General features: G+C 46.0%; 1 protein-coding gene across 2 annotated transcripts in view; it reads right to left on the bottom strand.

Annotated features, from left to right (window-relative positions):
- Nucleotides 1-12,363, bottom strand: part of RRP9 (ribosomal RNA processing 9, U3 small nucleolar RNA binding protein) — a 679,329-nt gene that overhangs the window by 87,281 nt on the left and 579,685 nt on the right. For both annotated transcript variants that reach the window (XM_069644031.1, XM_069644030.1), the window contains exon 14: nucleotides 6,629-6,702. In XM_069644031.1, the coding sequence (XP_069500132.1) occupies nucleotides 6,629-6,702 (74 nt within the window). The remainder of the gene's footprint in view (nucleotides 1-6,628; nucleotides 6,703-12,363) is intronic.

The following is a 12,363-nucleotide window of genomic DNA, read 5'->3' as shown; positions in this document are numbered from 1 at the left end:
CCATGGTGTCCTTCTCGAGCAGTGCCTTCATTTCCTCCAGCAGTATGCTTTTTTCTTCTGCTGTCATTTTCCTCTGTCTCGGCGGGCGGTAGGTGGTTTTTGTACCAACTTGATACAATACTCGCCTGCCACGGTGGACAACACCCACTTGTCCGATGTTGTTAGGGAAAATTCTCAGAAATGTGCTAATTCCCTTCCATCAGAGAGACCACCAGCTCTTTTTGCTGGACTTTAGGACTTTTACTTTTTATCCTGGAGAGAGAGACACCTTTTTGCCACTCTCTCATGTAATTTTCTGTAATTTGGGCATGGTTTCCTTTGGTTTTGGAGTCTGACAAACTCCATATGCATCATCTTTTTACATTGTGACACACAGCACCTTCAGTGCAGAGGCACAGGGAAGTCTACCATATTTCCCAAAGGTTTAAATACCTTCTCTTGGTTAAACTACTGTTTCCAAGAGCAGTGAAGTGAAATTGACTTTACACAACTTTCTAGACCCAGCAAACACCATCTTACAATAGGGTGCCGGAGGGGTTACTTAGTATCCCTTTTATCTAGTTTCGCATGTAACATTTTGTTACGCTCACCTGGCTCCCACAGAGGCGTCGATCTGAACTGGACAGCTGCGGTCTCCACCAATGTGACGCGAAGGGCCGAGATGACGGACTGGACTGGCCCACCTAGCTTCGTTTGCTTGGCCTGTAGGAATATTCTTCTGCAAATGGAGAAAGTGAATTAACCACCCGTGGAGTTGAGTGTAAAACCCCCCACCCCCTGCTGTTCTCCCCACGGATCACCTTTGATGTCCCCTCTTATAGTCTCACCTGATGGTTTGAAAAGATGAGCCCTTCATCCTGCATAGAGCGCAGGGGTGCGTTGATAACCAGTTGCTTCACTGGCTCGAGGGAATTGGTGATTTCCAGAACAATATTGACTCAGCGATTCCCAGCAAGACGCCGTAAGTATAAAGTTCGTAAGAGTTCAAATGCCTGACTTTCACTCTTGTCCGATTCCTTGGAGATTGCAGCTTGACCCTAGTGAAGAGTTCCTCGTGGCAACCGGTAATATTCTGGTAAGGATTTGTATTTCCAACACGGTTCGATAAATAATGTCAATATGTAACCTGTTGCTTTCTCCCTTATTCAGGCACTGAAAGTATGAAGTCTCGGGGAATAATACCTCCGGCGGTAAAATCAGGTAAGTCTAATGTGGTGAGGAGGGTTCCCCTTGATAGTCCCTTTGTTTCACCTTGCTGTCCTTTTGTTTCCCCTTAGAGGCCAGGGTTCGGCGAAGATGCAGTGGAAGCTGCGCCGACCCGTGAAGAGGAATAGTAGCCCCGGTGGTAAAATCAGGTATGTCTATGGGGGGGTTACTAATATTCCTCTGTGTATTCCCTTGGCTCACCTTGCTGTTCTTGTCTACTCCTTAGGTGCCGGAATGCGGCGGAAACATGCAGGAGGATGCAGTGAAATGTGAAGATGCTGCGAAGGCCGGTGAGTTCAGCGCGGCGCTGCAGCAGGAGAGGCTACGCGCATAAAATAACTTCTTTCTTCCAAGCTCGAAGGCGCGATGGATCAGGAATTCAGGTAAGGATCAAAGGTTTTGCTCTTGTTCTAACCTTTTCTCCTTCTTTCTCCCTTTTTCTAGGAGCTCCAAACTCGAGGCGGGCGTGGCAGAAGGCTGGATGCAGACTTGCAGGCACGGTGAGCGTTATGCTGCTGGATGCAGAACACGAAGCATGTGCTGCTCTTTGGGCGTGGTTTAAATAGACTCCAAAGTAGTCCCAGGTAAGTATTCCTCCCCAGCCCCGCCAGAGTAAAAAAAAAAAATAGTCCCTAGGTAAAATAGTCCCTTCCAAGCCTCGTTTGGCTTGGAGCTCTTGCAGCATGGTCTGCATCAGGTAAGCTTGCAGCATGGTCTGCATCAGGTAAGTTCTACTCTATGAGCCTGGCGCCATAGGCGCCAGGACCGCACCCAAACAGCCCCTAGCAGGGGTTTTTGGGCTTGCCCAAAATAACTTGATGCCTGCTTCCGGGGTTGCTGGACCTGGTCTGGATCCCCGGGGGTAGGCATCATGACACATTCTACAATTAATGGCTGGTGGCAGTGTTGTACTGTTTACTACCATTGAGTGTTTTTACCGCGGGTTGTAATTGCAGCTGCGGTAAAGCACCCATGGATGCCCATTTTGTTAAAATGGCCCCAGTCTTCTTTTTCCGCCACTTCTTGTTGCAAAGGTCCTTTTGAGCTTTACTATGCACGCCAAACCAGGTTTGGCCCCTTTGTTCGTTTTGTCTTTGGCAGGGTTCACTGGTGAAGCCTGCCTCTGGATCCAGTGTGTCTGGCAGGGCAGGAAGCGAGGGAGGTGCCCGAAACTCCCTCTGCTTAGTCTCCTTGGTTACAGGAATGCACCCACAGGTGATTGGCCGGCTGGCTGTCCTTGGAGGGCAGTCACCCTGCTGTGAGAGTGACAGCTAGGCTGCAAATTAATGGGACGACATGCACAAAAGGAGAGATCTCTTGCAAGGAAGGCAGAGTCGACAACTGGACGACGGAACTGAAGAAGAAGCTTGCTGTAACCTCCTAGACCGTTAGTTTGCCCGGTGAAGCCCTGCTGCAGTGCTGAAGCACTGAATTTGCCTCGACTAGAGAAGCCCTGCAAAGGACGACTTCTACCCATGGGTTGGTGGGACCAATCGACCACAAGACAAACTCATCTGGAAATCCTCGGAGCTGGCTGTACTTCCATTGCTGTTGAAACCGATTGCCAGGGAGAGGAACATCAGAATCAAGTGCGTCGTCTTTAAGTCGGATCCGAGCTCCAGGAAGATCCTCCGGACTCCCATGTAGCAGGACTGACCAAGCCTGTGCCACCCCAACAGAGTGCTCGACCCCAGATGCAAGGAAAGTTCATAAGGTATCCCGAGAACCGCAGCAGTGCTATTTGCGAGAAGCTGAAACCGCGAAATTCCGCTGATCTGAAGTTTGCCCATTGCTGCTGCCAACCTTCAAACCGTAGTGCAGGAGTCCTTAGGCGTCTTCCCTCTTGTCCTCATGATTGAGACCCAGGAACAACAGGATCTGTAGACTATAACAGGAACAGAAGACAGCTGGAACCAATTTCTTCAGACCTAAGGCACTGTAAAACTAAGTTGTACTTACCACTTGTTGTGTAGCATTGCTAGCTCTCAGTTGAGACTTGCTTTGGCTGCCCCTTGCAGTTGCTTGCAGTTTTGGTGATCACAAGCCTCCCAGCTTGTGGCCAAACAGGGATTTCTTTTTCAACAAAAGCTAACATTGTGCAATACTTTTTACTTACCTACAAGAAGAACTCCAGCTTCCCTAGATTTTACTCAATTGACATTGCCTGTCCTGGCTCCCTGAAGACTCTTCTAACCTCTGACTTTGTGTTTTGATCTGTCTCTCCATAAAGTCACACATTCTATAACTGTAGCTGGGAAAGGGTTAATCTACATTGCATTGGGGGTTCAAAAGTACTTACCAGTTTGAGAAACTTGTTAACCATTGTTTCTTCCCTCTAACCTTTTCCTTTTAAACACCAAACTCAGTGCTGCTCTAAATGCACCAGTGATATATCAATTCTCCCGTCTAAAGAAGGCTTATTCAAACTGACCGTTAAATAAATAATAGTTTAATCAGGAAACCTTGGGTATGAGTTATTTGGATACTGGTCACTGTGAAAGTGTAGGTTACAACCCTACAGCTCACATTGACCACTCTTGAGATAAGCCTGTCTGCTCAGTCAGTCTACCAACTTGTGTAGTACATGCTTATACCAAAGGTTTGGTTAACTATTGCCAAGCGGACAAGGCTGGTGCAGTCTCCCACAGGGTACTGCATACAATCTTGCCTAACAGTGCATAGCCCCCATAATAGTACCCTCTCCCTGGGTCTTCAAAGACTCGTTTTTTCAACGCCTGGTTTTTTAACAGTGTAGCTGGGACGTGTTTTTTGATCAGCTTGCTCATCTTCGAAAATGGTGTAGTCTTTGAGGAGGCCGTCGACATGTTTTTCAACACCCGGTCATCGGCATGTGAGGATTTTGCGGCTTTAGCCACGGTGTTGCTCGTCTGTTTCGGGGGCCTGTCGTGTGGTGATCGCGACCATGATTGTCTAGAGAACAGGGAAATTTCAGACCTCCCCCTTGATGCAGTGTGTGGCTTTCCAGTCGGCGGCATGGTCGAAATTTCGGCCGTGGGAGGTGTGCTTTTTGTGGTGCGACTTGGTCATGCTAGTGCTGCTGGGTGTCATCCCTGTAGCAGAACCGCCAGCCTGCCTGTTTGGGGTCAGGGGCTTGCATTCGGGTATCCGACAGATCCTCATCACCATCGGCATTACTGTAGATGTCGATGCTGCTGTCGCTGTAGGCTCCCTCGGCATCCATGGCGGCCTCGGCCTGCATGGTGTGGAAGGCCCAGTGTTTGGATTTGCAGTCCTTGAGTATTTTGGGCCTGAACAGTTTGCACAACTTGCATGGTCCTTCGGCGTGATCCCTGGGGAGACCGATAGTACACCCGGTGCAAGTCTATCCCGGGGAATTCTCTATTACAAGAGGGGCAAAACTTAAAGGGTGTATTCTCCATTATGTATGGGGATGGCAGCCTGGCGAAATAAGTGGGCGGAAAGGGGAATATGCATTCTCTTATCAAAACTAAAGAAAGAACGTCCCCCTATTCTCCCTACTGTGAGGGCTGAGGCCCGTTGAGGCCTTCCAAGGGCGTGACAAAGGATCGGCAAGGTGAGTTGTAGTCGTTGACGATAGTAATTTGTCCTTGATGCCGTCGCCGAAGATCTTGCGGTAGACGGATATCGAAAGGACAGAAAGAAATAGTAAGTTAAACTTTCTAAGAAATGGCGATCGCCAAGAAGGAACTCTGATATGCGTCAGACTATGATGGCGGAATAAAAACAATCTGAGGAACCTTGACGCGTGAAGCACCATGGGTAGTGTAGATGTCACACTAGAGATAGTTTTACTGGCACACACTGTCCACGTCACTTTTCGATTTTCAAAAACAAAAACTCTAATGCTCTACAGCTTCCACTAGGTGTTGGTCTATGCATAGCATGTGATTTAATCAGATTCCACAAGCCTCAAACCTACATATCATAAGTATTAGTATTATCACTGGATGCCCCTTATCTAGTAGGCACACCTTGAACCATTTCTAAATACGTATGATAGAGATTATAGCAGAATAACGGCAGCGGAATGGCCTATGCAACATTGTATAGCATGTTGCTACATAGACCCTCAGATTTGTTGGAATTCTCTCCTAACCTTGGACTTTCGGCTCGTTAGCAGCACTTAAGCAAAACGAAACTCTGGTGCAGAGAGCAACGTCGGACTACTACCCACTTGCCCAATTAGTCCATCTCTCATCGATCAGGCCCTAAGCCAAGGCTTCTTTATAGTTGGCTGTGCAGTCTGTTCTCTATTCTGGGACTTTCAAGGGAGTGTAGGTACACCATTATCTTCGTCTAAAGCTTAATTAATAGCCCTTGTTTTCGATTTCTGAAACTCGTGTGAGGAGACCACGATTTTGTCCATTCCAACCTTTTATTTACTGCTATTTGATTCAATTAAGCTGTGTGTCATTACTTCTCTTGACCTCTGGAGACTTGGTTTCTCTTCCTCAAAGAAGCTTTTTGCATCTTGGATTCTTCTTTGCTTAATCAAAGAGAAAAATGTCTTGAGTATATAGCTTATCCTCTTGAGACCCTTCGGGCCTCGCAATTATTTCTTGATGTGGCATCCTTCATCCAGGCCAATAAACTCTTCTGTATTCCACACTCAAAGCTTTTTTCTTCTGACTCTGCAACCCTGGTCTCTAAGGTAGCTCGATTGGTTTTTTTAACACGAGTCCGGCGTCCAGCTTTTTCTCATGGCTGCTTCAGTCAAGTTATATTTTCTTCTGCAGCAAGCTCTATATCTCATCTACCTTGCGTTTCTGCATGTATACATTCGCTTCATCTCTACTCACTAATTTCTTTAGCATATATGATTTTTGTATTCGATTACATGTTTCTCTTGTTACGCCAGTTACAACTTCATTCTATAAGTATTTGCATATTGTTTCAGTGTGTCTGTGTCTTTCCTTCATGACGTCACTCTACCCTCCTCAGATTTCACTTGTTGCTCTTCGATGTCCGATGGTGGATGCAGACATCCTTCCACCCTTTCAGTGCGAGGGCACATTTGATACAGTGAGTGCATATCGTCTCTCATACACTCAATGTGGTAGTAGGATAATACCTGTTATCCCAGACAGGGCTCTTCTCCTGCTGTTCCAATATGATGGAGGTGATGGGGCGAGAGCTACGTATGATGTGCCCATCTGCTCCTCTACACTCCTTTTATCCAAAACCCAGCATGGAAGCAAGTCCAAGCCCACCAATGGTAAGGATCTGCACTATTCAAACAGCAGCAGTGGCGCAATCAGGGAGCAGGTTGGGTTTCACTCATGTCCCACTCCCAGAATTTGAAAAAGACATGTACTTCTACAGACATCTAATTTAGCAGACATAATTACATGCTTTGAATTGTCTCAAACTAAAACCAGCTGTCTTCTTGCAAGAAATAATATGATTGAACATGAATTACCTGTGTTCTTGCCCAGCACCCACAACAAGGAAGTCACCAGCGTTAGAAAATTGCAAACTATTCACAAAGCCGATCTGCCAAAAAAAATTAAAACATTATAAAAAATGACAGCTTTTGAGAAGCATACATAAAAACATTTTTCAACTTAAGCAGCACGGACCAAGCACTGGGATGCTCATGCTATGCTGAGAAGGACCCTCTGTGCCGAAGCTTCCAGTTAAGGAAGTTTGTGCACAACCTGTTTTGATGGACTACCACCACTGACCTTCACGGAGGCGAACACCTGACAAGAAATGGAAGACAAACCTCACTTTGAGGTAAGTAACTTGGTCAAAGCATCAAGGCTTAACCCTCAGGTATGCGTAGAAGGCTGACACAAAAGGTACAATTTGTCCACACACACATCCATAGAAAATACAGTACCCCAATATACAGAAAAATATATACTTTAATTATGTTACAGATATAGAAATCTAACAGCCCAAATACATACTTAACACATAATATCCAAAATTAATAGACATAGTATACTATAAAAAAAAGTTAATTTCTAAAATTACCCGTCGCCCCACTGCCACTATCACAGGAAGGAACCCAACATAAAATAGGGCAGAAGGGTGAGGAGGGAATCATAGAACCAAGAAAAGCAAGTAAAATCTCCTGTGGGTTTGGACAATTGAGTACATTGCCCTACCCCCATTATATATGGTAAGTCCATGGTTTAGCAAACAACACATATAGGCAAGGGAAAGGAGGAAAAAGGAAACAATTTAACCAGCAGGAAAGAATTCCCATAGGCCAACAGACACATCAAATATGACCCTCTGAGTATAGTATTAAAAGAATGCACACCTGGTAATTAAACAGTGATAGAGGGTAGATTTCAGAATAGCTAAAAGCCTCAAAAAAAAAAAAAACAAGAAAAATGAAAGATACATTTTAGAAACAGGCACCTTTGCAATACTTTAAAAAACATTATTTATAGTGTATTTGGTTAATTAAAACCTTAAACACTTCTCAAAAACAATCAAAAAGCTTAAAAGTATTACACAATTAAATGATTTAACAATCTAAAAAAATTGTAACCATTAACAAAAGAAAGGACAACCAACACATAATTTCCTAATTAAAATCATTAACATAAAAACATAAAAACACCACTAGCTAATAACACGTGAATGAGAGAAAACCCTCCTAATACACAATAAAAGGCTCTTATTCCCTAAACCGGTTAATAATAACACATTTGCGTATTCTCATATATTTAAGACTGTTTCTCCTAGATCCAGTTGGCATGGTCAACAGTAAAAAATATACCTTTATTTCTATTGAAATATATCTGCTATATATTAGTTGTTCATTTCTGTTATTCGTGAAGCTGTACCTAGGACTTTCGATACAGTCCTCATCTAATTCATCCAGTACTGATAAATCTCAACTTAAACTTCAGTGCATTTTCTGTCATTAACTATTTGCAAATGTTCCCATTCCGATAAAATCCTTTTCCATATAAAAAATGCAGCTCCAACATATACAACAGGATCAGCCACCTCTTCTCCTTCTCTCATCTCTGTCAGCCATCCAGGAGTGGTGTGCCGCCAATGATCTCTGCCTTAATGCCAGTAAGACCAGGATTCTCCTCATCGGCACACCTGCTCCCTCCTTTCCTGTCACTCTCTGGCCGGCCTGTCTTGGCCCTATTCCTGCACCCACCTGTAAGGCTAAAAACCACAGGGTCATCTTCGACTCCACACTTTCCTTCTCTCCTCACATCTCTGACGTCTCTAAGAAGTCACACTAACTACTAGAGGTATTCTTCCTTTCCTCTCCTTCCCCCAGAAGCTCACCGTCTCCAGGGCTCTGGTTCTCTCTAGGCTGGACTACTGCAACAGTCTCTTTCTAAATCTGCCTGCCTCCAACTCTCCACTCTCTGCAACTCATCCAAAACAGGACTGCAAGATTTGTTCTTGGCCTCAATCCCAGGGATCGCATCTCTCCAGGACTGAAATCTCTGCACTGGCTTCCAGTGGCGGCAAGGATTAAGTTAAAAACCCTCTGCATTGTCCACAAGGCCTTCTGGGGCCTGGAACCTCAATATGTTCAACTCTCTTCCTAAATATCTTCCTTCTCAAGCTCTTTGCTCATCCGCCTCCAACTCTCTCAGGGCTAGTCACTTCTCCAAGCAGAGAGTTGGTGGTAGATCTCTTTCTTCTGCTGGGGCTTCCCTCAGGAGCAGCCTCCCTGCCTCTCAAACTGGAGAACCACCTCTGGGTCCGAGAAGCACCTCAAGACCTTCCCCAGTGCTTTTGCTTTCTCTCCTCCTCTACCCTGCTGATCTCCTGTTTTAATCTGAAATTGCACTTGTTTACCTGGCTACCCTCTGATCTCGGGCCCAAGCACCCCGCCCGACCCCCTGCCAGTTGCACACCTGCACTGCCCCCCCCCCCCCGGCAACCCTTGCACACAGGGACTGTTCTTCCCTACAGAGCATACTTGCACTTGACACCTTATGTCTGCTCTTGCCACCAGCAGGCTGCACTTCTATTTATACTATTTATTTTCTATATTTATTTCACTATCATTGTTAGGGAAAGATTTCGGGTAGTTCCCTTTGGGTGCACTACAACAACCTAAGCCTCCTGGCAATAGGGAGCCAAAATTTGGTATAAGTCTGAGCTACACAGGTTGGTAGTGTGGCCTAGCAGCCAGGCTTATCTCAAGAGGGGTCAATGTGAGCAGTAGTGGAGTTACAGAGATTCACAGTGGCAAGTATTCTAACAAACACTGATACTCAAGGTTTCTTGATAAAACAGTGATTAATTTATTTACCAGTCATTTAAACATGCCTTCTTCAGAAGGAACAATATAAAAGCAACACTCAAATACACACTCTTGGGTTTCTCAGAATCAGTAAAGACCCACTGGCGATGGCAAACGGACAGTTCCTACACCCCCAGGACTAGGACACTGTGGACATGACAATGCATTACTTACCGTAAAAGCGTTTCTGATGGTTGTATCTGCTTAGATTCACATGCTGTGCATAGTCCGTCATCCAGTGGTCACTGCGGAGTATTCCATTTTGTTTTTCGTAGTCGAAAAAGGGACGTCAACAAGGCGTGTCTGTAACACTATCCTATAGTGACGTGCCCCTATAGTGACGTGCATTGTACCCACAATCCTTCAAGCGTCGAGGTCCCTCTGTTTGTATTTTTTCTGCCCTGAGGGAGCCTATTAGACGTGAGTGAGTACAGAAGAGGGAGAGATAAAGGATGTCTATGTTCCTTCCATCCGAACGGGGAGGAAGGGAGGGCGCATGTGAATCTAAGCAGATACAACCATCAGAAATGCTTTTACGGTAAGTAATGCATTGTCTTCTGATGTTTGTTAATCTGCTTAGAATCACATGCTGTGCATAGACTAGCGAGCAGTACCCGGAGTTGGAGGTGGGTTGCGAGAAGGAACAGTAGAAAAAATATGTCTTAATACTGCTTGTCCCACCTGGGAATCAGATCTAGAGTGGACATCTAGACAGTAGTGTTTTGTAAAGGTGTGTACAGAACTCCAGGTTGCCGCTTTGCAAATGGACTCAAGAGGTACATTTGCAATGACTGCTATGGAAGCCCCAGTGCCACGAGTAGAATGTGCTCTTGGCTTGAAGGGTAGTTCTCTCTTAGCAAGAGTAACAGAGTGATGCATTGGACAATCCATCTAGATATAGTGGATTTTGAAACTGCATCTCCTTCTCTTCCTGCTGCCACCGAGACAAAGAATTGATAAGTCTTTCTCAGAGGTCTAGTTCTTTCCATATAAAACATGGCGGCTCTGCGCACATCTAGTGTATGCAGGCTCTTTTTCTCCTAAATTTGAAGGGTTCTGAAAGAACGTTGGTAGCTCTATTGACTGGTTGACATGGAATTTAGAAACACATTTTGGTGCAAACATAGGATGTGTGCGTAGAACCACCTTATCCTTGTGAACTGTTACAAAGGGGTCTAGTATAGAGAGCGCTTGTAGTTCACTCACTCTCCTAATGGAGGTGATGGCTATTAAGTAAGTAGTTTTAAGAGTGAGGTTCTTAAGGGATGCTTTGTGCATGGGTTCAAAGGGTGAGCCCATAAGCCTGGTAAGTACCACATTTAGGTCCCATCCGGGAGCTGGGTTAGCTATAGGAGGGTGTATCCTCTTTACTCCCTCCATGAAGGCTTTAATAACTGGGACTTTCCACCATGACACTGTGTTGAGAAGTGGTGTATGCAGAAAGTGCAGCTAGGTGGACTTTAATAGAATTAAAGACCAATCCTGAGTCTAATAAGTGAGTCAGGTAAAGAACAATTTGAGTGGGAGAGCAGTCAACGGGGTTGATGCTTTTATTTCTACACCAGATGACGAATCTCTTCCACTTGCTAGAATAGCAGTAACGAGAGTCAGGTTTTCTAGCCTCCCTAAGAATATCCATGCATCTTTGAGGGAGCTGTAAATGTCCAAATTCTATGACCTCAGGAGCCAGGCTGCTAAGTTCATGGTCTGTGGGCATGGGTGTATCCTCTTGCCCCTGTCCTGTGACAGCATGTTGTACGGGCAGGGTAATTTCACCGGTGGAGATAGAGACATCTCCATCAGGTGAGCGAACCATGGCTGTCGGCCCCACATAGGGGCCACTAGTATCATGGTGACTGGTTCCTGGTTCATCTTGTGCACTATTTTGTTGAGAAGGGGAGTCAGGCGCGGGTGGGAGCTGTGTGGAAGAGGGTGGGGGGGGGGGGCGAAGCGTAAACAAATTTCCCTGACCATGTTATCCAGAGACCGTTCCCCTTGGATCGGTTCTGAGGGTACCTGGAGGCGTAATCTAGGCATCGGGTGTTCTCCAGAGTTGCAAACAGATCCCCATTATGTGAAAACGAAGACAATGTCTTCTCTTAACCGCCATTCGTACTCTGCGGGCAGAGGGAAGTCTCTGCTGAGTTCGTCTGCTAGCAGATTGATTTCCCCTGGTACATGTTGTGACAACAGGAACATGTGTTTGAGAGCCCACTTCCAGATGTTCTGGGACAGCTTGGACAGTCCTGGAGAGTGCGTGCCCCCTTGCTTGTTCAGGTAGTACATGGCTGTGGTGCTGTCTGTGAAGACCATCACTGTCTTCCCCTGCCTGGAAAGTCTTCAGTGCTTTGAAGACCGCTAGCAGTTCCAGCAAGTTTATGTGTTTGGACGCTACACTCGGAATCCAAACTCCATGTGCAGTCTGATGGGATAGGTGAGCCACCCCCCCCATCCTGTGAGGGATGCGTCTGTGGTTAGAGTGGCTTCCACTGCGAGGGTGGCGAATGGTTTCCCTATTACAAGGTTTTCCTTCGACCACCACCGTAGCGAGAGAACCAAGGCCTGCAAGACCACCACTAGATCGTCCCATTGTCCGCTGGCCTGACACAACTGGCTGTTGAGCCACTCTTGCAATGGGCGCATGCGCAGGCACGCGTGAGGTACCAAATATATACAGGACACCATCATTCCTAGCAAACGCATTGCTTTGCGTACCGTCACCTCTCGACTGGCCACATATTGAGGGATCTGAAACAGCATATTTTGGACCCTCTCGTTGGAGGGGAAGATGAGGCCGTCCTTTGTTCGAATTTGAGCCCCTAGAAATTGTTTGATCTGGCTGGGGTCTAGGCTGGACTTCTTGTTGATGGAGAAACCCAGTTGGAACAGAAGGTCTACAGTCTTTTGGGTATTTG

This window comes from Ambystoma mexicanum, chromosome 2p (genome assembly GCF_040938575.1).
Source record: "Ambystoma mexicanum isolate Mex_15411 chromosome 2p, UKY_AmexF1_1, whole genome shotgun sequence".
NCBI classification, from domain to species: Eukaryota; Metazoa; Chordata; class Amphibia; order Caudata; family Ambystomatidae; genus Ambystoma; species Ambystoma mexicanum.
Note: the sequence above shows the minus strand (reverse complement) of the source record. Positions and strands in the feature narration are given on the sequence as shown.